Genomic DNA, 25,773 nt, shown 5'->3' with positions numbered 1-25,773 from the left:
AAAGTGTGGGGGCAAGTACACATCCCTGACAAACTCCAATAACAACTGGAAATAAGTCAGAGATGGTACCACCACACTTCAGAGCACTCTCAGTATCAGAGTAGAGTTCAGACATCAGATTGATCAGTTTTGGTGGCACCCCACGAAGACCAAGAATCCTCCAGAGGACATCCCGATTCACTGAATCGAACGCTTTACAGAGATCAACATAGGCTGCAAGCAGCCCCTGCCGAAACTCTCGTCTGCGTTCGGTGAGGACACGAAGTGCAAGGATACGGTCAATCGTTGACCTCTTTGGTGTAAAGCCTGACTGCTCTGGACGCTGGTGCTCAAGCAGATGGTGGCGAACCCTATCAAGAATTATCCGAGCAAAGACCTTGCCCGGCACCGAGAGCAGCGTCACCCCTCGGTAGTTGTTGCAGTCTTGGCGATCACCCTTCCCTTTCCAGAGAGGGACAACAAGGCCCCTCTTCCAGTCAGTTGGGATGATGCCTGTGTTCCAGGCAGAGCACAAAACTGCATACAACGACATGAGTGCAGCATTTCCACCAGCCTTGAGAAGTTCAGCATGGATGCCACAGATCCCTGGAGCTTTGCCCCGTTTCAACTGGTTCACCACAGCCCGTGTTTCCACAAGCGAAGGTGGACCACAGTTGATTCGAGGGTCAGCAACAGGGATTGTAACACCCTTGACGTCCAACTCGACAGCTAGGGGATCAGCCTGGTACAACCGCTCAAAGTAACCGGCCCAGCGGGCCTTCACTTCAGACTTCTCTGTCAAGAGCCTACCACTCTCTGCTCAAACTGCAGTGCTCCGAGGGATGGGCTTGGATGAACGCAATGCGCGAATTCCCCTGTAAGCGGGACGAGAATCACCTGTCCACAGGTGATGCTCTACCCCCTCACAGATTCCTCGCACAAAGGCCTCCTTGTCCACCCTCAGTGCACGTACAGTTTTACGCCTCAGCTCCCTGAACAGCTCAGCTCTGCCATTCAGCCTGGCCCTGCGACTCTGGTCAATGGTATCCAGTGTCCCTTGAGAGACAAAATTCTTCTTTGCCCTGCGGTGAGCTCCAAGGCATCCACCGGCAACATCAAGGACGGTGGTCTTGAAGGCGCTCCACAACTCTTCAGGACCCCCCAAAGCACCCAGACCCCCCCAAGTGTCCACTCAGCCTGTTCGCAAACTCCTCAGCTACTCTCTCATCCCTGAGCTTGGTAACATCCAGCCTAGGCTGGGATGGTACCATTCTCCAGGATTTAAGGTGCAGCTTTAGAGTTGCTACAACAAGCCTGTGGTCAGTATTGAGGAACTGAGCACTCCGGTAGACCCTGCAGTTCTGGATCATCCTCCAACGACCGTCAATGAGGACATGGTCAATCTCCTTTGCCACACCGCCAGCGTTGGAATACCAAGTCCAGCGATGAGCTTGTGGGCACTGAAACCATGAACCAGCCACCCTGAGTCCATGACTTCTTGCAAAGTCAAGGAACTTAGTGCTATTCTGGTTCATAGTTCCTGACCCAAAGGGGACCAACAAACACCTCAGAACCATCCCTGTCAGTTCCAGTCGATGCATTGAAATCCCCCAAGACTAGAAGTGTATCTCGTCTGGGGCACTGATCAACCACAGACTCGAGTGTGGCGTAGAATGCATCCTTCACGGTGAGATCACTCGCCTCAGTTGGAGCATAAACAGAGACCAGGGAAATGACACCTAAGGAGTGACGAATCCTTAATCTCATAATACGCTCATTGACCGGTGTTACCTCAATTATCATTGAGGTCAGCTTATTGGACACAGCTACAGCAACTCCTTGGGTATGGTAACCATCAGAGCGACCAGACCAATAGTAGGTGTAACCACCCACCATTATCTCGCCGCAATCCGGTCTCCGAACCTCAGAGAGAGCTGCAATCCCGATGTCCAAACGCTTGAGCTCAGATGATAACAGAGACAGGTGATCATCCTCTCTTAGGGATAGGACATTCCAGGCACCCACCCGAAGGGACCGCCTCAGGTTAACCCAAGGAGACCGCCGTCTGGTGGACGACACCTCAGCACCACTCCGACACACTCTCCCGCAATCTGACCCAGGGATGTTACCCCGTGGTTTCCCTCCTATCATCAAAGATTGGGGGTCCCGAAGGCTTTGCCCCAATCCCGTCATCCGGTGAGCTGCCCTGCAAAGGGAAGCTGCGCAGGAGGTACTCCCACGGAGTGGGTTTTCAGGTTTTTTTGCGTTTTTGCGTTTTGCGGAATGAAGGGTTTTACGGTGGCCGGAGTGCAAATCCTGCCACCAACCTCCTAATAAAGAGTAACCCAACTGCAGGAGGACGTCCGCAGACACAGTTGGGCACTAGATATGGATGGCCGTTGGCTCACAAGGAGCTCCTCCGCCCTTTGACAGGTTTTGTTTTTAATCCTGCTGGGTGTCCATATCCAAACACCCCCCTCACCAGAAAACCTGGTGGGGGAGACGGTTTAGTCGCCGACAACCCGACCATGGAACAGGTTAGTACAGGTTTACATGGTACCTGTAGCAGGTCACAGATCGAACCTGACCTGACATCCCAGGGTCCTGAGTTCAAATCCCTCAGCTGTTGAATTAATACCAGGTGGAGTTAACTCGGCCTGTCATCCTTCCAAGGTTGGCAAAATGAGTGTGAGCATGCTGGTATACTGTGTCTGAGTGGCGACCCATCCAGGATTGTGCCCAATAGCCAAGGAGACTGCTTAAGCAGCACCAACACTCTGCACAGAGTATGGTCCCGATCTCCTCTTCCTCTTCCCTTTCCTTTGTGAACTCCATGCCATCAGCCTCAGACTGTATGAGAAGTTCAGTTTCGTTCACCTATAACGTCATGGAACCGATTATCAGAAACCAGTCAGCATAAATAATACTAAATGTCCTATCAGGAGAAATAGCACATCGAGAGGGTAGGGGGGAAATTCGAAAAGCTTTCAAAGATTTTGAGTTACTGAAATGATGGGAAGGTTGTCCAACTGATTGTGACGACAATTACGAGGATTTATTTATGAGAATTTATTTACTATTACAAGGATGTATTGAGGATTTATTTACTACTATGAGAATTTATTTACAATTACGAGGATTTATTTATGAAGATTTATTTACTATTACGAGGATTTATTTATGAGGATTTATTTACTATAAGAAGAATTTATTTATGAGAATTTATTTTCGATTACGAGAATTTATTTTCCATTACGATGAAAGATTGACTATGAGGAAGATTTATTTCAGGTCTCCGTATATTACGAGGATTTGTTAACCTCCGCCATCGAAGATGGACGGAGGTTACTGTTTTCACCCGTCTGTTTGTTTGTTTGTGAACAGTATTACGGAAAAACTCCTGGACGGATTTCGACGAAACTTGGTGGGGGGATTAGGTATGGTCCAAGGATCATGCCATTAGATTTTGGATTTGGTCCAAAAAAAAACAACAAAATTTTGCAACTTTTTTCAAAAAAAATTTCGATTTTATTTGAAAAGTATTTGAATTTTTGTTTTTGCATTTCTACATGTTTTAAGTGATCTCCAACCCCCCCCCCCCAAAAAAAAAATTGTTAGAGAACAAAAAAACAAATTTTGCAACTTTAAAAAAAAAAATTTCGATTTTTTTTTTGGACATTTCTCCATGCGCGTCAATCTAGTTTAGTATATTCAATCGTGGTTCAGTAGAGTCTGATCCGTTTTGACCTACAATGAATAGGATATCAGGTTCACTTAAGTGACCCAGCAGTATTGGCGGCGGAGGTTTTGCACTCTACCGAGTGCTCCCCCTCTAGTTTAGTTCTGGATAAGTTCAATGACTCAAGTGTTTTGAGATATTGTACAGACCTACTCAGACCCAAGTTACCAACATGGTAAGGCTTTCCTCCACCAAGTAAGTCTCAAATCATATCAAACATCTGGAAAACTCCAACAATGCAGAATATAACAATTACATCTTACAAAAAAATCTCCAGATTCCACTTCCTTCCTTCACACTCACATCGAAGCCCAATGCAAAAAGTCAAATGATCATATATTATGGTTATTGTAGTAATTATGACAACAATAATAATAATAATTACAAGTTAAGTCATGCATGTACAAACATGAGAGGTTGCTGTCTCAGGCAGTTATGGTGACCCAACGTGCAATGCTGAAAACGTTGTCCCTCGAGCTGACATTGGGGAAAGAATCAGGCGGAAACTGAACCCAGGCTTAAGGCAGGGCCGGGTGGGACGGCCTGCTTTGTTGCACTGCCCAATGGGACACTGTAAAACTATGGGCCACTTCACTCCGGAAGGAAATGGATTTTTTTCCCCCTTTGCCTAAATAGGAAAGTGTAATTCGCATTCTGAAATAATACAGAGCACGTCAAACCATCTCAGCGGAGAGTGAATTAATTATTAAGTGCAAGCGTAAGTCACACCACTGGATCAAAATGAAATTACCGAAACAAATTTAATGAAATGAGAATTCCATGACAATTATTATGGAACAAAAGGCTTGCTTCAGGAAATTAAAACATCAACTCCATTAGCCCTTCTATCGCGAGGCGGAAAACATACCCCCACAACAGAACAGGGGCCCATCCTATAAAGCCAGCACAGCTGTGACACCAATTCGAGGGTGATATCACTGCGGGTTTGACAGGAAAGGAATTGGCAGCAACACTTGAAACCGCAAAATCAGAAACGTGCCATCGCATTCCATTCTGTTGCTTGAGGCCTGGAGTGCAGGTGTTATAATTTAAGGAATGCAGCAATGGAAACGATGTGCTTTACTCCATCCTTTATTTTCTTTGGTAAGGCTGCTTGCAACATACAAGCGATCGTATTTGGCAACGTTTGAAGGTCACATGAGTTTTAAACAACAGTTACTGTTTTGTACCATTGTTTTTTGTGAGATCATCTTTATGTTATCAGTCAAACAAAAACATTGTGGCAACTACACTGTGGAGCACAAGAAGAGTTTTCCTAAGAATGAACCGCGACTTGATGATCCCCTTTCCACCTCCCGATTACTCATGTACCACTCCCGACCTCTTATACTCTCGTTGACCCACAAACTTACATCCGGCCTTGCTCCTCCTGCCCAAACCTACCTCTGCCATGCGCAAGGCATCCGAGGTTGCATGCGTTCCTCGAGAAATCCTCACCTGCTCTCCCTCTCAAAGTCCAGGCTGGTTGTCCACATGCATCCATTCATCACCTTCTTCCCTCGATTGTGGAATTGTCACCCTGCGTCCATTGTCTTATCTTCACTTTATTCTGTCAAATGCAATGCAATGCCCATCACTACCTCATGTGCTCGCTCACCCGTGCACATCCACAATCTCTTCTACAGATGCTGATTGTTTTCAATTCTGTTCCTATCAGGCCATTGTTACTCGTTTTTGTTATTCCTAATTATGTATGTCCACCCTTCTCCCACCCCCACCCCACCCCCATACCCTTCGGTAGTATCCTCCTCTCTACCACCCCCCTTCTCATACTTTTGTGTGTTTGTGAATTTTCTGTCTCTGTTCCCCTCTGTCCCAAGGTTAAGCTGCCATTTAACTCCTCCACAAGCCTTGATCTCTGTATTCAAAAAATAATAATGTTTGATGCCGTACAAGTTCAAATGTTCAAGCATCAGATGAAAAACTCAATGTCGACACCCTAAGCAGCCTGGATGCAGATTATTCACTGATCTATCACAGTTACTATCACGACTGTCACAAAGCTGCATCAGCGGCACGACAGTGCCTTGGTGGTGATGCAACTACCGGGCTGAATTAAAAATTGAATCCCAGTCTATTATGCATTCGCACCATCACAAAGGAACAATCACGTTTATGATGTGACATCATCATGCTCTGCTCATTAACTATGAATGAGAAGCTATTGAAAATTTGTGATCAGAATTTTGGGGTTTGAACCTGGTATGTCAGTATCATGAGCAAACTGCTCAGATCAGAGCATCAAACATTGCTTTCAAAATATACGCATGAAAAAATTGAAAAAAATAAAATAATAAGCATGCCAAGCACACTTACAAAACAGTACTGTCTGCAAAAAAAACAAACTGAATCAAATTCAAATTTCCTTACAATCATAAATGAAAGAACCCGTTGTATTTTCCATTCATCACAAGGTCAAGGCAATTTTGCACACCAGCACCTACAGTGTGGTAGGGGTATCAACTTGAAAAAATATTTTCACATGGTCAAGGTTTAGAGAAGGTAACAATATTTTTATGTCCTTCCATTGGTGGGATGTGTTACTATGGCCCATAGAAGTCTTCGTGAAGCCCAAAGATGGCAATTATTGGGATGAACAATGCTGGGATGTCCTGCAGTGAAATTATACATCAACTTGGCTTCCATCGGACAGATGATCAGCAGATTAGTACAAACATCAACAAACCAACGATGTTTTTGACTGGCCTTGATCTGGATGATCCAGTGTGACATCTAACAGAGAAAATGAAGCTCTGATCAGGTTTGTCAGACATATTCCTTTTGCCACAAGCAGTGTTGCAGCATGAATAGAATCTCACTCAGAAGTTCCCCAAAAGAACTGTCCAAGATCAAATTAGTGTTGCAGGTTACAGAGCAAGGAGACCAATAAGATACCATCCTCTCACCCGAAAACAAAAAGCAGGCCGTTTGGCATGGTGCCGGGAACATCAACACTGGAATCTCGCATCATGGAGGAGATCCATTGGTCTGATGAGAGTCGATTTCTCCTGCAGGTGACTGATGGTAGAACTTGGGCTTGGTGGCAAATTAATACAGTTTTTATACCCAAGGACATTGTGGAGTCCATCCCATTTGGTGGAAGATCCATAATGATATGGGGCTGTCTGTTACAGTTGTAAATTTGACCTTGTCAATGTACAGGCTAATCTGACGGGCAAAAGGTTTTGTAGGGACATTTTTGATCATGTTGTTGTATATTTTGCCCAGCACCCATTTCTCACAAGACCTCCATTCATGGATGGCAATGTCAGACCCTACTGTTCTCGTAGAATAACCAACTTCTTGTGAAACAATGCGATAACAATATCACCCTGGCCAGCAAGGAGTCAGATAATAATACCAGAGCACATTTGAGAAATTATTGGGCATATAATTAAAAAACACACTCTCCTGTGCAGGTTCTGGCACAGTCAGAGGCTGCTTTGCACTAGGAATGGCAACAACTCCTTTGGATTTACTTTGGCAGCTTCTTCAGGAGATGAAGGAGGGTTGCAGCAGTCATTCGTTCTGATCTCTTTTACCCTTGTTCCATTATTGACTTTTTGAGACATTCATTCAATTGTGACATCATTGAAGGCCATTATTCACTGTTCTTGAGCCCAACATCATAGGATGTGTTGCCAGCAGCTTCTTTCGAAATTCATTGTGGTTTTTTTTAGGTGTAAAACAATACTTTTACAGACATCCTCATTTTGTGATTTTTTTTTTTTAAATCAACAAATTCTCTGAATATGTCTCGAGTTATTTGTCAAACATGCAAGCTTTACCAATATATAGTTACACTTTTAACGACAATGGCACTCGGTAGAGCGCATACCTCCACCTGGCTGAACAGTTTATGTTTTGTATCCCACTGACAGGCCGGATCTGTAGCTGGGCCTGAACCAAAATCAAATCAGCTTGTTGTTGTTACCTACCTATTCATCCATCAAGTTTCATCCTAATCCATCCATAACGTTTTGAGATATAATGTTATATATCGTTTTTGGCCCAATTACGCAATGGTGAAGAATCACGTTGCAAATTCTAATGTCCAGATCCGGATACGGATCTTCACCAAAATCTAATCAATTCATCCTTGTCACACACAGCTGGTCCATCAAGTTTTGTCTGAATCTGTCCATAAACATTTGAGATATCCTGCTCACAAACACACAGATCGACAGACAAACAGGGTTGAAAACATAAACTCCGTCAACCTTCCGTGGTGGAGGTAATGAATGTTACGCTTTCTGAAAAATGTTCTCAGTTATTGCTATGATCCAGAAAAACAGAGCCCATGCTTAACTTCTGTCTGTGTATGTAATACGTGAGAATGTTTGGTTATCAATATGGGACTTTCAAAATGACAAATGAATACTCATGAGGGCTTTTGCGTAGAAGCTGGCTGTGCATTTTTAATGACTCGGTTCTGCTTGCCAGGCACTTTTAGCCTGCCGTTGCTCACGTGAAATCTTTAATTAACCCGTGTGTATGAAGCGAAAAGTGGAGTTAAGCAATTGGATCACTTTGTCTGCAGAAGTAAGTTTATGATTGAGAAACAACTTCATTCCAATTGAATGGTATATCTTGAACACTGCAGAACATGAATCGGAAGAAGAACCTGCAGTTTAACAGTACTTTGGCTCTGAAATTGGCAAATTGTGTGGAATCTCGTCCTGATCATGCATGCGCAGAGAGGAGTAAGGTATTTTTTTTTTGTCTGACAGACAGGCAGACAATCAAACAAAACTGAAAATCATTCCAAACAGGAAACTTACTGTTTTGTCGGGACATTATAAAGGATACAAACAGCAAGCACAAATACCTAATTTAACATGTCAAATAGGGTGGTGTAAAAGACGCTGCATGAACGGCTATAAACTTCTGAAAAATTAATTTTTCCTTCAGGCTTTAAAACTTTTATTTTATTTCCACTGAATTGTAAACTTTGACATTGAAGAACACAAATCGCTTTCTTGGCATTTTCTCAAACCTTCCGTAAAGCAGTACTTGGACAAAATGTTATGTCATTTTAGGTCATCTTTTTCCGCTCGCTCTCTTCGCTCTCAAATTTTCCGCTCGCTCTCTCAGTGTTGGGGATACTGAGCTCAATAAATATGGACTCATTACCGGCTGATGAGTGTGCGCTTGATAATGAGGCCTCGCATCCGCCATATTGAAAAAGTTCCAAAGTAAGCAACGTTGAAAAAAAAAAATCAAACTTAATCAGGTATTTAAATAATCTGTGTTTTCATTTTTTATAAGACTTTTCATGTTGTGGTGAGTATCAAGAGCAAGTTTTTAAATAAACTGAGTTTTTTTTTAATTGGACTTTTTCATGTTGTGGTGAGTATCAAGAGCAAGTTTTAAAATAAACTGAGTTTTTTTTTTAATTGGACTTTTTCATGTTATGGTGAGTATAAAGAGCAAGTTTTTAAATAAAGTTTTTTTTTAAAATTTGACTTTTTCATGTTATGGTGAGTATAAAGAGCAAGTTTTTTTTTAATAAACTGAGCTTTTAAAAAAATTGGACTTTTTCATGTTGTAACAAGTCCCAAGCCAGTGACCAGTTTTTTTTCAGCAAACCAGTGATCCAGTTATATTTCGATCAGTGGTTGGGGAATATCGAGAATCACACATAATGGCAGCTTGTAGGAAATATATGCCTCTTGTTGGCTGAATGGTGAGGGTGGTGGGCTTAGAATCCTAGGATCCTGAGTTCAAATCCCACTCATCTGTTGAATTAATACCAGGTTGGGCTGACTCTGTCTGTCATCCTTCTGAGGTCGGCAAAATGAGTATCAGCTTGCTGGTATCCTGTGTCAGAGTGGCAACCTGTCCAGGATTGTACCCGATAGCCAAGGAGACTGCTTCGGCAGCACCAACGCTCTGCAAAGAGTATGGTGCCGATGGATGGATGGATGTAGGAAATATAGATTATACTCAGAAATGCAATAAGCAAGAGTTTAAAAGACTCAAACCATGTCCTTTTTTTCTCAAGACTGTGGGGGGAGGGGTAGGGGGTAGGGGGGTGGGGGGGGGAAGGGAAGGTTGGGTTTCTATGAACTCTCTCGTTCAAATGGGATCTGGTAAACATAATTTTCAGCATTTAAACAAAAGAGTGGCAAAAAAATCGATGGTTAACCATAATTGTTCTGTTCCTGAATGCAAATCGGACTCAAGGAAATCATACTAAAATATGCAATTTGGTGTCTATCTGTCTGTCATTTTGACCGCGTCGATGTTATCACTTATCCAATTTCAACCAAACTTGACAGGACTAAGTGTCACAGGATGAAGGTTGGAGTGACCTAATTTGCCCCCCTCCCCAAGGGAGTTTTCCACCTTGGGCGAAACCTGTGCTCAGGTGTGCATCCGTGTTAACATAGCTATTCATGGCATTTTTCCAAGGCCGCCTCTAATAACAAAAGTAACTGGAGAGTTCATGGAACACGATCCATCACACAGTGTTTAAGTTTATACAGGAGGGCCTTGCCATTTGCAGGGTTACATTCTTGAAAATTCCCGTGAACGGCAAATCTGCAAACTTGGGGTGTAATGGGGAAAATACGTTTAGTGACTTCAACTTTAAAATGTGTCCAAACTGTGCCCTTAACATGTTTGTGCATTGTTTTTGTGCTATTTATTTTCATGAATAAAAGAGTTATTAAGAACATAAAATAAAGTGTTATATTACATTTGAAATATTGTTATTTCAAATGTAGTCTGTGGCTGATTGCTGAGAGCATGGCTGTACTGCTGATGCAGTGCCCCCTGTTTCTAATAGGCTGGTACTCATTTTGTTAACCTTGGAAAGATGACAGGCTGAGTCAACCCAGCTGGTGCTATTTAACGAATGACAGGGGCTCAAACTCAAGGCCCTAATATCTTAAGGCAGCCACTTTAAGCAATAAGCCACCACCAGGCTTATTTTCCTGAATTAAAAACACAAAATAAATTTATTTTCTTGAGATTAATAAGATCATGAAACTTATCTCGAATAATAATAACGATAACAAACTTTCTTCAAAAATGTGATGGCGATGTTGATAATGGCAACGATAAAGATGAGTTGATGGAGATGATGATGTTGGAGAGTTTGAGAGGGTTATTGTGTTGACAGCCCATGTTAATTATGTGAATAAATGTGGAAAATAGTTCGCCAACCCATGACTATTTGAGTGCATTGACCGCAATCAACAAACCTTGCCTCATTCATCGTGACAGTGCGAATCTGTGAAGGGGAAACCCATGAACGGCAAGGCCCTACTGTATTTCAATTTTAATGAAATAATGATTTTAAAGATCGTTTAAAAATCCAGAAGTCTTATATACCAACCACCCTTATACACTGTAATTAGACAACGGTGAGTCGCAATTTAGGAGATGGAGGCTTTAAATGATTACGATAGAATGCAGCGACAATCAGCATCACAAATCGCCATATTGGCGGCCTCTTATTCACACCAATACACGCCACACCATCTCATGCTATGTATCGATATATAGCATGGTTCTCGGAAGTATTATGAAGGCGATTTGTGTTCTACAGTGTTCAAGTATATAATTAAATTTAAATGAAGGCTTAAAGAAGTTTAAAAGGCATTGAAAGAAATTAATTCCAGGTTTTACCGCCATTTTCAGCAGTGTCTATTGCATCACCTGATCTAACATATTACATTATTTATACGGACCTGTTGTTTATGTCTTTTATAACATCCTTAGAAGCAGTAAGTTTCCTGTTTGGAATGATTTTCAATTTTGTTTGAATGCCAGGCAAGCAGAGTAAAAAAAATAAAAAATAAACCAATGTCACCCGCAGGGTGACCCGTATCTTGCCAAAAGGTGACCACGTGTGACTTCTTAAAGGTCACACTGAGGTGAACAGAGCTACTATCCACCAGGAGCGACTCCTTGAGGAATATCTGCCTACGAGAGATTCCAATGAGAATCGTTCTACAGAGTAACCATGAAAAATACGCTTTTGCCTCATAACGTCACCAAATGACGTCATAATGTCTCAAGCTTGACATATCTAGAAAGCACTCATCGAGGTGTTCAATTTGAGGTACTACACGATATGGTTCCTAAAACTTAAAAATTTGACCTTGGGGTCAAATATGTTTGACCTTCGGCGCTAACCATGAAGGTCAAGGCCAATCGCCACCAAAAATTAATCAGCTGAGCGCCAGACCATGAACTATATTCCCATGAAGTTTGAAGACGATCCGATCAAAAAATAAGGGTTTCGTCGACTCCCCTGATTTACGACAAAGTGACCTTGACCTTTGACCTTGACCTTCAAAATTTTGTGCACTGAAAGGGACCTCTATAGGCCTCTGATATGCGAAGTTACAAAAATTTCCAATGATAACTGTGCTCTGCAGAGTGATTGATAAGTGATTACAGACCAAAAAAAAAAAAAAACATATGAAGGTCAAGGCCAATCGCCACCAAAAAATAACCAGCTGAGTGCCAGACCATGAACTATATTCCCATGTAGTTTGAAGACGATCCGATCAAAATTACTCAAAAAATAAGGGTTTCGTTGACTCCCCTGATTTGCGCCAAAGTGACCTTGACCTTTGACCTTGACCTTCAAAATTTTGTGCACTGAAAGGGACCTCGATAGGCCTCTGATATGCAAAGTTACAAAAATTTCCGATGATAACTGCTCTGCAGAATTTTTTATACGTGATTACAGACAAACAAACAAACAAACAAACAAACAAACAAAACAAACAAAAAAAAAATACAAGCTGACTAACATATCTTGCAAAAACTTCGTTTTGGCAAGATAAAAATGTGCCCATGTCTGAAGGAAGCGGTTTTGTTTTGTATTTTTAATATGAAATAGGCAATGCCTAGAAACGAACAAAATCCATTAGAATTACCCTTCAGAGATACCCTTAAGAATTGCACTTGAGAACCCTTCATCATGACACTTTAGTGACTCATTAATTTTCGCAATAATTCATTAATTTTTCAAACACATGAACAAATAAAGCAAACACATGAACTCTGGTAGCCAATCAGTTGCATCTTCACAGAGAGCCAATCAATGCACTGGATGTTAAAAAGGCCGAAAAAAAAATGACGACATGTTGGAAACTTGCACGCCTTCCCGGAAAAGCCTTTCTCATCCCTATTCATGAGTCACTCAACACGTCATTATTTTTCATCGTGACTTTTGGTTTGACTTTATCAAGACTGTTGAGCGAAGTGGATTTTATTTGTTTGGTTAAACAACCACGACTGCAACGAACGAGTTTTCCTCTTCTGCTTGCCATTTTTCGGCGCCATTTCTGAAGCCGTAACGGCTCAGCGCCATTAAAGGTCCCATGACACTCAAAACTTCCTGGTTATTTATATATTAACTTGACCTTCCTAGTGAAGAAATCACCCATGTTTCTTTTTTTAAATCAAAAATGGGATAATTAGACCAATATTTCGAACATTTCTGGTGCTTTTCACAACTTGCTATGTCCCGCCCCTTAAAAAAGTTGACTTCAGGGAACCGCAGCGTTAACGTCATCTGCAGAAACTCGCAGAGTGGATTGACTCGAGATGTCGCACGCCGTATAAAGTATGTACAAATGCATTGTGCACATGTGTTTGCTATCTCACTGATCGTCTTAATTCCTGTGATTGTTTTGCGGAAAAGAAATTCTGCTTCTGAGCCATGTATGCACAACAATCACGAGGCAATTATTTATCCCTTTACTACCTTGTCGTTGTCGTGTACAAATCCAATACATGTGTGCACAACAAAGGGCTATACCATGTCCACAAAATATTAAATGTGACTGTTGAACATTTCCATTAAAAAAGAAACTTCCAGGGACACACAAGTAAAATTCCAAGGATTAATATTGCATCATTTCAAGGCGCAAGGAGATAATTTAAGAATCAAACTATGTGAAAAACCTGCACCCACATTTTGCAGCTTATTGAATTGTTCGTTGAAACCAGCCTGCTGGGATAGGTACGATTCCACATACAGACAAGCCAGGTATGGCTGCACTCGACATACATGGGCTTATTCTAAAGTGAAGGTACTGTTTCCATTGGCTTGCTATTCATTACCATTTAGCCAAAATGCTGTAATAAATGAACAGGGAAAAATATGTCGGCACAACCATAAAAGACAAATTTATCTGTCCTATTACACGGCCTCATAGCCTCGGGACTCTTACGCATTGAATTATACATTGTGTGCATGCTAATACAAGTTACTTGTCAACTCGAGAGTCCAGACTCGTCCAATAAATCCGCCGTCCGTCCGACTAGTCCAATAAATCTGATGTGCTGTAGCTTTCTTTTATTATTCTCTTTTCATCATTGTTTTCTACTGGCGCTACATGACGACAGTAGGAATAAAATAAATAAAAATGCAACAGAACGTCAGATTTATCGGACTACTTTAGACAATTGTGTCGCAAGGTGTGTTCTGCACACAAGTTTTCATCGTATCTGGACAACGAATTGCTTCGTTTTATGCGCGGAGAGATACGGCCGATGACATGCGGCCTTGTTTGTGATTAATTCGCCGTGGAGAAACATGTCTGCTGCACTGTGCTGTTCACGTCACCTCACTAAAATATTTCTGATATCGAGCAGTATGCAAGTCGAATTTACATTATTGAATTACGAATAGGATTTTGTCCAACCAGTTGTTATTGCCAAGTCTTCCTTCGATGTCCTCCTGAACATCATGAAAGCCGGTAATTTCATCACCATTTTTCTCTGCTTGTCCTGCTTCGGGCTCGAACTGCTAAGGCCGTATTTCATTTCCAGCTGCCTGAACTTCACCTCCCGCGACTATGTTATCCGACAATTCTCCATGTGATTCAGACCAAAATCCTTCATATCTCTTGCACTCACTGTTGTTACCAGACAAATGAAAGTCCATGTCATCCATTATTCAAAACCAAATGTTCGATTTTTTTTTAAAGCAGAAATGAACGAAGCGATTGAGTCAACCAATCGAATGTGGAAATGCACAGAAAGCCAATACAATCACGTAGACCGCCAACCCGAGTAATTTACGTGCAGCCTTTGTCGTCCTACAGTTGACGTCATGTGGGTTACGCCCCTTTTAGTATAATTTTTAGGGGCGTTCCCGAAGAGGTTTGTTTTTTTAATTTGACATTTTACAGAACAAGTATTGTGAAAAAACATTGTCAGATCTGAAATCACGATGAAAAACTCCTATAGGACACATATATATATATATATATATATATATATATATATATATATATATATATATATATATATATATATATATATATATATATATATATTTCAGTACTTTTGGGTGTCATGGGACCTTTAAATCTTTTCTTCTTTACCAATTGCTGGAGGGACGCTGAAGGAGTAATCATCAGCCGGACTTAATCGACAACACGTGATTGCATTGATCATCTGAGTGAGACTTCTCTTGTTCTGGTTTAAGCATCATCATCTTAACCAGCATACTGAAAGGGAATAATCACCACAACCCTTTAGAACTCTGTAGAATTACCCTTTAGAACCCTTCAGAATTACACTTTAGAATTACCCTTTCGAACCTTCTAGAATTATGCTTTAGAACCCATTAGAATTACCGTTTAGAACCCTTTATAATTACCCTTTAGAACCATTCAGAATTACCCTTTAGAACCCAGTATGATTACCGGTCAGAAAAGCCTGGTGTTGGCTTAGTGGTTAGGGTGGTGGCTTGGGATCCTAGGGTCCTCAGTTCGAGCCCTGTTTCACCGTTGAATTAACACCAGGGAATTGACTCAGCCTGTTACCCTTCTGAGGTAGGTGAAATGAGCACCAATGTACTGGTAATAGGGGCACTGCATCAGTGGCATCACTGTGCCCTGAACCAATGATGCAACCAGCAGCCAAACGGGCTGCACACAATAGGAACCCTTTAGAACTCAGTAAGATTATCCTTCAAAATTACCTTTGAGGACCCATTACAATTATCCTTCAGACCCCTTTAGTACTCAGTAGAATTATACTTTAGAACCCATTAGAATTACCCTTAATAACCCTTTAGAATTACACTTTATAACCCTTAGAATTACACTTTATAACACTTTAGAATTACCATTTATAACCCTTAGAATTATACTTCATAACACCTTAGAATTACACTTTATAACCCTTAGAATTACACTTTATAACCCTGAAGAATTACACTTAATAACCCTTAGAATTACACTTTATAACCCTTAGAATTACACTTTATAACCCTTAAGAATTACACTTTATAACCCTTTAGAATTACACTTTATAACCCTTAGAATTACACTTTAAAACACTTTAGAATTACCCTTTAGATGGTGTTGGAAATGTTCTTCTTAATATTTGACGGATGGGTGGATGGATGGACGGACAGAGGGATGGACAGAAGGAAGGACATCGACAAATATTGAAGTGGCTTCATTGCTTAAAAATTATCTCACTCCTCTGCGCATGTGTGATCGGGACAAATTCAAAGCCAAAATCGGTAAAACAGCAAACTTGTCTTCCGATTCACGTTCCGATTCATGTTCAAAATATAACATTCAATATAAATAAGTTGTTCCTCGATCATAGACTGACGATCATAAACCGATACGACAGACAGAGGATGAACTGACGTGAACCAATTTGCTTAACCCTGCTTTTTGTTTCACGTATGCAGGGTAATAACAACACCGATGATAACAACAACATAATAATAATAATGTCATTACAATGCCTGGTGTTGACTGAATGGTTAACATGGCTGGCTTAAGATCTCAGGGTCTTGAGTTCGAGCCGATGTCGTGGTATTTAAATAACACCAGGTGGGATGACTCAACCTGTCGTCCTTCTGAAGTTTGCAAATTGAGTACCAGCTTACTGGCACAGCCAAACTTCAGCAAATGATGCAACCAGCAGCCACAGGATTCACGTGAAACAACAACAACAACGTTATTACAAAACAATATTAACACGAATAATATCCCCTCTCCCCAAGGGGTTTTTCCTCCTTTGACAAACGCCATGCTGACATGCATAAATAGTTTATCATGGTATTTCATGGGGCACCCCTACCAGCAGTAAAAATATTATGAACTGCAAACACGTGTTATTACCTTTTAAAACAGTCACTGCTGCTGTTTTATACTAAACTGAAAGGGAGGAAACCCGATGTTCTTGAGGAATTATATGCTTCTTGGACCCAAACCGAGATCTACTGTAATCTATATACCCCAGAAAGGATAACGACATGACCCTTCCTGCCACTCCGAGAGGGAGTGCGTGTATGAGTGAAGGAAATACGAGTCATATTATAAGTGAATATAAACCCTGGTGAGGTCAGTGCTTGCCCCACTGTTCTCATCCCCATACGCCCTCCAATCCCCACCAGAGTCGATGTCGCAAACCATTACATTAAGTTCATGTGGTGTCAATGTCGTGCGTGCTTGATGGGATAAATGGCTTCCTCTAGCATCCAAGTTCCTTGTGTTCCTTGTGTGACACTCCATTCATTAGCACAGGAAATACAACCACACTTGTTACAACAGGCAACTCCTCCTGCTGGCGGACAAACATAACGGTCAAAGCATCTTCCCATTTCCAAACTGACAGACTTTTGCTGATGCAGTTGTACACAGTCAGCAAATTCGGCACAAAACGGACAGACCAGTGCTGTATGACCACAATGCTTGATTGTGAAAATCCAAAAACCCACTTCATGCCAAAAGACGATTTTGTTGAAGAACAAGCCAGAAAAACAAACTTATAGTGTCAAACGCAACCACAATGCCATCTAATGGCTTATGGGAGGTAAGTCAGAGAGTGCGCATGAAAAAGATTCCTCCATGAGGGAATACACAAAGGACATACTCAAGATGAGACCATGCACTCTTCCAGTCTCAAGGCCATGCACTAGACTAGACCATGCACTATTCCAGTATCAAGGGCATGCATGAGGGCAGGGGTCAGCAACTAAAATAACAAGAAGAGCCATTTTTTCAAATTTGGTCAAAAAGCAATATCTTAAAGCAACAACACATATAAAACCCGTATTTCAAAAATCCAGACACGCTGCTCTTCTCCTCTCATTTGTTCCTCTTTTTTTCTCACCTTTGCAATCAACTTGCACATTCTCTTCAATCTCATTCTTCCCTCCAGGTCTTCAACACAGCTGTTCACCATCATCTCAGATCATAATCTTCAATCTAAAACCATGATCTTTTTCTACCCCTGTTAACCCTCCCACTACCCCTGAAGCCCTCCTTCCAAATTTCCAGTTTTTCCTTCCTGAGAGTTTCCATCTGTATCCATATTGTCCACCTCATTCATCCTCCCCAACCTCTCGTTCCTCCCCACATCCCTTATTTGTCTGGTTCCCTCCATTTGTTCTTTAACCCTGCTGTTTCTTTTGTTCTGTTGCCTCCTGATCTGTTCAGTGTTTTCACTCGTCCATGAGCCTTGACTTTGTATTAAAAATATACGAATGAAAATAAAAACAGGACAGAGACATACACATTGATGGTTATGTTTTCACCCCTGTATGTTTGTTTGTTTGTGGGTGATTATTCGGTAACATAGTGTTTTCTTGTCCACGTGTTTATAGTGCAAATTTGTCGGAGTAAAATAGTTCTGACAAATTTCGTTTTGACAAGAGAACAATAAAATACAATTTTAACATTGAAACAGCAGCAGACTGCCACACAGATGTCATAATAATTATTTCTCACACAACTTAAGTCACCTGTGTGGGTCAAAATGGCATGTCCCAGACGCTTACTATAACCAGAGAGTTGGTGTCAAAGCCACCCAATGCTCGCCTGTTTATACATTTATCGTTTTTAAAAGACTAGTCAAATAATATATTTTATAAAGCATTGCAGTGAAGTCTGATCCAAATAATTTTCAAGCAATATATGTATTTGTATATTGTAATCAGTAAACTAGTACACATATTAAATGAATGGCAAGCGTCTAGTATAAACAGGCGAGCATTGGGTGGCTTTGACACCATCTTAGGTTGAAATTTAAAATTTTTTTAATCATTCGTTAATTTCAACTTCACTACACCAATTGTATACCCAAAAGGAACCTCCATGCCAAATATCAGCATCCTCGTACACATATTAAATGAATCGCAAGCTTCTAAAAAATGTGCAGATAGAGAGGCTATACTGGGAAGCTATATGCGATCAATTAGACTGAAAATGTTTCATTAAACAGCTCTTGATGATGTTTTCTGTCACGAGTAGACGTGGTAATAATAATAATAATATATATATATATATATATATATATATATATATATACATACATACATACATACATACATATATATGGCTACCTGATCTTTGTTTGTCTATATGATTGCATAATAATCATCATTTACGTCACAACCCGTCACGGCATGTCATCTACGTCACAGCCAATATTTCAATAAATAAATTAATTACAAGTGGTTTATATCGAACAGGGTGAAATCAGAAGAAACAACAAGTCATACGCTTTTAACTCGGTGAAGGTCAATCTCTGATGGTCCTTTCTTATATCACAGTCATGATTGAAAGCTTTCATTTTAATGTGCTATCAGGCCAATAGCAGTGGTGCCTATTCAGTGTGGCTATAGAAACCAATCTTAAATTGATAGGATCAATTTTTACTTTGCATTTCCTTTAATGAAACATATGTAATCATTTGCCTGTGACTTAATCTCAAAGTAGATAATTAGTTTGCATATTGGAACCCGAGAAGACCGACTTCTCTGTTGTAGCATAGATGACAATGCCGCAAACCACTTCGTGAGAAAAGTGCAAAAAGAAATCAAAAAAGTTTATTAATTAAATGTGTTCCTTGATGCAGGCACAACAACCAACACCTAATTTTGCTAATGCAACCCCAAATTACCGAAAAATTCATTGTTTGTAAAGCAGCATTGGCTTTATGAAAACTCGCCGTTACCAAATATTGACCCTTGTCTGTTTGTGTGCAGGATATCTCAAAAGGTTATGGACGGATTCAGACGAAACATGGTAGACAGGTTGGGTGTGTGTGTGTGTGTGACAAGGACGAACTGATTAGATTTTGGTGAAGATCTGAATCCGGATCCAATAATTTTAAAGTGATTCTTCACCATTGAAAGATTGGGCCAAAAACGATATATAGCACGATATCTCAAAACGACGTGGACGATTTATAACAAAAATTGGTGGATGAGTTGGGTAGGTGACAAGAAAGTGGATTAGATTTTGGTTCAGGTCCGGATGTAGATCGGGCCTATCATTGGGATACAAAATGTAGATTGTTCAACTTTGCGGAGGTATGTGCTCTACCAAGTACCGTTCTAGTTTTCTCCACCACCGAAGGTGAAAGAGGTTATGTTTTCACCCCTCTCTGTCTGTTTGTTTGTTAATTGCTAGAATCCTTCGGATTTCGGCAAATATCGGTCGGTTGTGTGCGTTTTGTTTGTCTGTTTGTTTATGTGCAGGATATCTCAAAAAGTTGTGTACGGATCCAGATAAAAATTTGTGGGCAGGTTGGATGTGTGACAAGGACAAACTGATTAGATTTTCGTGAAGATCCGGTTCCAGATCCGGCTAAGAGAATTTTTAAGTGATTCTTCACCATTGAGAGATTGGGCCAAAAACGAAGTATGGCATGATATTTCAAAAATGTATTGGGTCAGGTACATTCTCGTGGATCAGGCATTGCGTGGCGGAGGTTTGCGTTCTACCGAGTGCCCTTTTCATTTGTAATGCAATACTTGTTTACTGATGTTTACAAACTTTTTACATATTTTATTTTGGCACACTGTACACATTGGTGTTTTTACCACTATCGTCCTGAAATTCTCATTTTGGAGAGAAGGCGCACACGCACGCACGCACGCACGCACGCACGCACGCACGCACGCACGCACACACACACACACACACACACACACACGCACACACACACACACACGCACGCACACACACCCTCTATTGAAGGGGGAGTTATCAAATGTTATCAAAACATCTCGTTTGTTATTGACATCAAAGTCATTCATTATTAGGATTCTCTCTTTCCTGCCGAGGGAGGATCAGGGAATTGCTCGGTTTCATGGAAGGAGGGTTGGATTTCTAAACCAAGGCTGCAGGTTGATGCAGCAAAATAGGTCGAGGCTTCGCTATTGTCCACAAGATGCCCAAAATAACCACAGCGGACGTTGCTTGGATCACAATGTGCTTGTTGTGCTCACAGAATGCGTCGGAAATTAGATGTATTTTCCTGTTTATCATTGCCAAGGTTCTCAAATATGATTTTACCCTTTCACAACACTTACAAAGATGTTTCCTTATAGAGTCGCACATTGCTGACCCCCGAACAAGACCATACACTATTTCAGTATCAAGGTCATGCACTAGATTAGACCATACACTATTTCAGTATCAATGTCATACACCAGACCATGCACAATTTCAGTATCAAGGTCATACAATAGACTAGACCATGCACTATTTCAGTCTCAAGGTCATACACAATTTCAGTATCAAGGTCATACAATATACTAGACCATGCACTATTTCAGTATCAAGGTCATACACTAGACTAGACCATACACTATTTCAGTATCAAGAGGATACATTAGACAAGACCATGGAATGCTTAATGACAAGGTCATGCACTACAGTAGACCTTTGTAGTATTTCAGTATCAAGGTCATACACTAGACTAGACCATACACTATTTCAGTGTCAAGGTCATGCACGGGATTAGACCATACACTATTTCAGTGTCAAGGTCATACACTACATAAGGCCATACACTATTTCAGTGTCAAGGTCATACACTAGATTGGACCATACACTATTTCAGTATCAAGGTCATGCACGAGACTAGACCATACACTATTTCAGTGTCAAGGTCATACACGAGATTAAACCATACACTATTTCAGTGTCAAGGTCATACACGAGATTAGACCATACACTATTTCAGTATCAAGGTCATACACTAGATTAGACCATACACTATTTCAGTATCAATGTCATACACCAGACCATGCACAATTTCAGTATCAAGGTCATACAATAGACTAGACCATGCACTATTTCAGTCTCAAGGTCATACACAATTTCAGTATCAAGGTCATACAATATACTAGACCATGCACTATTTCAGTATCAAGGTCATACAATATACTAGACCATGCACTATTTCAGTATCAAGGTCATACACTAGACTAGACCATACACTATTTCAGTATCAAGAGGATACATTAGACAAGACCATGGAATGCTTCATGACAAGGTCATGCACTACAGTAGACCTTTGTAGTATTTCAGTATCAAGGTCAAACACTAGACTAGACCATACACTATTTCAGTGTCAAGGTCATGCACGGGATTAGACCATACACTATTTCAGTGTCAAGGTCATACACTACATAAGGCCATACACTATTTCAGTGTCAAGGTCATACACTAGATTGGACCATACACTATTTCAGTATCAAGGTCATGCACGAGACTAGACCATACACTATTTCAGTGTCAAGGTCATACACGAGATTAAACCATACACTATTTCAGTGTCAAGGTCATACACGAGATTAGACCATACACTATTTCAGTATCAAGGTCATACACTAGATTAGACCATACACTATTTCAGTGTCAAGGTCATGCACTAGATTAGACCATACACTATTTCAGTGTCAAGGTCATGCATTAGATTAGACCATGCACAATTTCAGTATCAAGGGCATACACCAGACCATGCACAATTTCAGTATCAAGGTCATACACGAGATTAGACCAAACACTATTTCAGTATCAATGTCATGCACTGGATGAGACCAGACACTATTTCAGTGTCAAGGTCATACACGAGATAAGACCATACACTATTTCAGTATCAAGGTCATGCACTAGATTAGACCATACACTATTTCAGTATCAAGGTCATACACTAGATTAAACCATACACGATTTTAGTGTCAAGGTCATACACTAGATTAGACCAAACACTATTTCAGTATCAAGGTCATACACAAGATTAGACCAAACACTATTTCAGTATCAATGTCATGCACTGGATGAGACCAGACACTATTTCAATGTCAAGGTCATACATCAGATTAGACCATACACTATTTCAGTATCAAGGTCATACACTAGATTAGACGAAACACTATTTCAGTATCAATGTCATGCATAAGATGAGACCATACACTATTTCAGTGTCAAGGTCATGCATTAGATTAGACCATGCACAATTTCAGTATCAAGGGCATACACCAGACCATGCACAATTTCAGTATCAAGGTCATACACGAGATTAGACCAAACACAATTTCAGTATCAAGGTCATACACAAGATTAGACCAAACACTATTTCAGTATCAATGTCATGCACTGGATGAGACCAGACACTATTTCAGTGTCAAGGTCATACACGAGATAAGACCATACACTATTTCAGTATCAAGGTCATACACTAGATTAGACCATACACAATTTCAGTGTCAAGGTCATGCACTAGATTAGACCATACACTATTTCAGTGTCAAGGTCATACACTAGATTAAACCATACACGATTTCAGTGTGAAGGTCATACACTAGATTAGACCAAACACTATTTCAGTATCAAGGTCATACACAAGATTAGACCAAACACTATTTCAGTATCAATGTCATGCACTGGATGAGACCAGACACTATTTCAGTGTCAAGGTCATACACGAGATAAGACCATACACTATTTCAGTATCAAGGTCATACACTAGATTAGACCATACACAATTTCAGTGTCAAGGTCATGCACTAGATTAGACCATACACTATTTCAGTGTCAAGGTCATACACTAGATTAAACCATACACGATTTCAGTGTGAAGGTCATACACTAGATTAGACCAAACACTATTTCAGTATCAAGGTCATACACAAGATTAGACCAAACACTATTTCAGTATCAATGTCATGCACTGGATGAGACCAGACACTATTTCAGTGTCAAGGTCATACACGAGATTAGACCATACACAATTTCAGTGTCAAGGTCATGCACTAGATGAGACCATACACTATTTCAGTATCAAGGGCATACACCAGACCATGCACAATTTCAGTATCAAGGTCATACAATAGACTAGACCATGCACTATTTCAGAATCAAGGTCATACACTAAAGTAGACCACACACTATTTCATTATCAAGGTCATACAATGCACCAGACCATGCACAATTTCAGTATCAAGGTCATACAATAGACTAGACCATGCACTATATCAGTATCAAGGTCATACACTAGACTAGACCATGCACTATTTCAGTATCAAGGTCATACAATACACCAGACCATGCACAATTTCAGTATCAAGGTCATACAATAGACTAGACCATGCACTATTTCAGTATCAAGGTTATACAATAGACTAGAACATGCACTATTTCAGTATCAAGGTCATACAATACACCAGACCATGCACTATTTCAGTATGAAGGTCATACAATACACCAGACCATGCACTATTTCAGTATCAAGGTCATACAATACACCAGACCATGCACTATTTCAGTATCAAGGTCATACAATACACCAGACCATGCACTATTTCAGTATCAAGGTCATACACTAGACAAGACCATAGACTATTTCAATATCAAGAGGATACATTAGACAAGACCATGCACTCGACTCGACCTTTGTAGTATTTCAGTATGAAGGGTATGCACCACACCATGCACAATTTCAGGAGCAAGGTCACACAATAGACAAGACCATGCACTATTTCAGTATCAAGGTCATACAATACACCAGACCATGCACAATTTCAGTATCAAGGTCATACAATAGACTAGACCATGCACTATTTCAGTATCAAGGTCATACACTCGACGAGACCATACACTATTTCAGTATCAAGGTCAAACAATGGACTAGACCATGCACTATTTCAGTATCAAGGTCATGCAATAGACTAGACCATGCACTATTTCAGTATCAAGGTCATACAATAGAGTAGACCATGCACTATTTCAGTATCAAGGTCATACAATACACCAGACCATGCACAATTTCTGTATCAAGGTCATACAATACACCAGACCATGCACAATTTCTGTATCAAGGTCATACAATAGACTAGACCATGCACTATTTCTGTATCAAGGTCATACAATAGACTAGACCATGCACTATTTCTGTATCAAGGTCATACAATAGACGAGACCATGCACTATTTCTGTATCAAGGTCATACACTAGACTAGACCATACACTATTTCAGTATCAAGAGGATACATTAGACAAGACCATGCAATGTTTCATGACAACGTCATGCACTCTACGAGACCTTTGTAGTATTTCAGTATCAAGGCCGTGCACTCGGCCAAGCACAATTTCAGTTTCAAGCTTTGGCCTCACTTTTAGCCATTATCTTTCTTGGGAAACTGACATTTCAAAGTTGGCCTCGAGATGATTTTAGTCTCAAGGGAGTGAGCCTGTCACATGGGTGATGATGGCATATATAGTCCATTTGCCAGAGAAGTAACCTTGTTGTCCTCAAAAGTGTATGGTTTTATGGTGGTTTCTTGTTCACAGACATGCATAGACAAAATTAAGCTTGGTTGCCCGGATGGCAACCATGGGGAAATCTGTTATTTTTGTGCAAATACAACATGGCCGTCATCGACCGGGCTGAAAATATAACTTTTTAGATAATGAACTTAAAATTACACGAGACATCTTTTTCATATAATTTTGGCACAAGGAATCGATATTTAACCTTATTTTTGTGATTAGAAGTAAATTTGAGGTCAATGTTCGAGTTCCTGGCAATTGTTTGCTGTGTGAGATACATTTTGAATGACAAGGTCACTATTCTGACAACTGGACGCTCACATACGACATTAATGCGAGTTACTAATTAATTGTGTTGTTTTTACAGATATGGCTGATTCAAGGTGCATTCTTCCCGTGTGTCATGGTGGAGGGGAATGAAGAAATTCGCTGATCAAGGGATCAAGACATTGATCTCCTGTGCCA

The 25,773-nt window shown here is 40.6% G+C and overlaps 1 protein-coding gene across 8 annotated transcripts in view; it reads right to left on the bottom strand.

Annotated features, from left to right (window-relative positions):
- ARAP1 (ArfGAP with RhoGAP domain, ankyrin repeat and PH domain 1) overlaps positions 1 to 25,773 on the bottom strand; it is a 187,933-nt gene that overhangs the window by 131,872 nt on the left and 30,288 nt on the right. Inside the window, exon 1 of one of the 8 annotated variants that reach the window (XM_085852627.1) lies at positions 5,177 to 5,229. The exons of 6 other annotated variants lie outside the window; for them this stretch is intronic. In XM_085852627.1, coding sequence (XP_085708753.1) covers positions 5,177 to 5,226 — 50 coding nt within the window. In that variant the 5' untranslated portion in view covers positions 5,227 to 5,229. Of the gene's footprint in view, positions 1 to 4,127; positions 4,247 to 5,176; positions 5,230 to 25,773 lie in introns of those variants that run through there. One more of the 8 variants, XM_085852630.1, reaches the window with a different exon arrangement.

Source organism: Eptatretus burgeri, chromosome 13 (assembly GCF_056783735.1).
Source record: "Eptatretus burgeri isolate ZD-2024b chromosome 13, Ebu_testis_v1, whole genome shotgun sequence".
Lineage (NCBI taxonomy): Eukaryota > Metazoa > Chordata > Myxini > Myxiniformes > Myxinidae > Eptatretus > Eptatretus burgeri.
The sequence above is the reverse complement of the archived record's forward strand: the minus strand, read 5'-3'. Positions and strand labels throughout refer to the sequence as shown.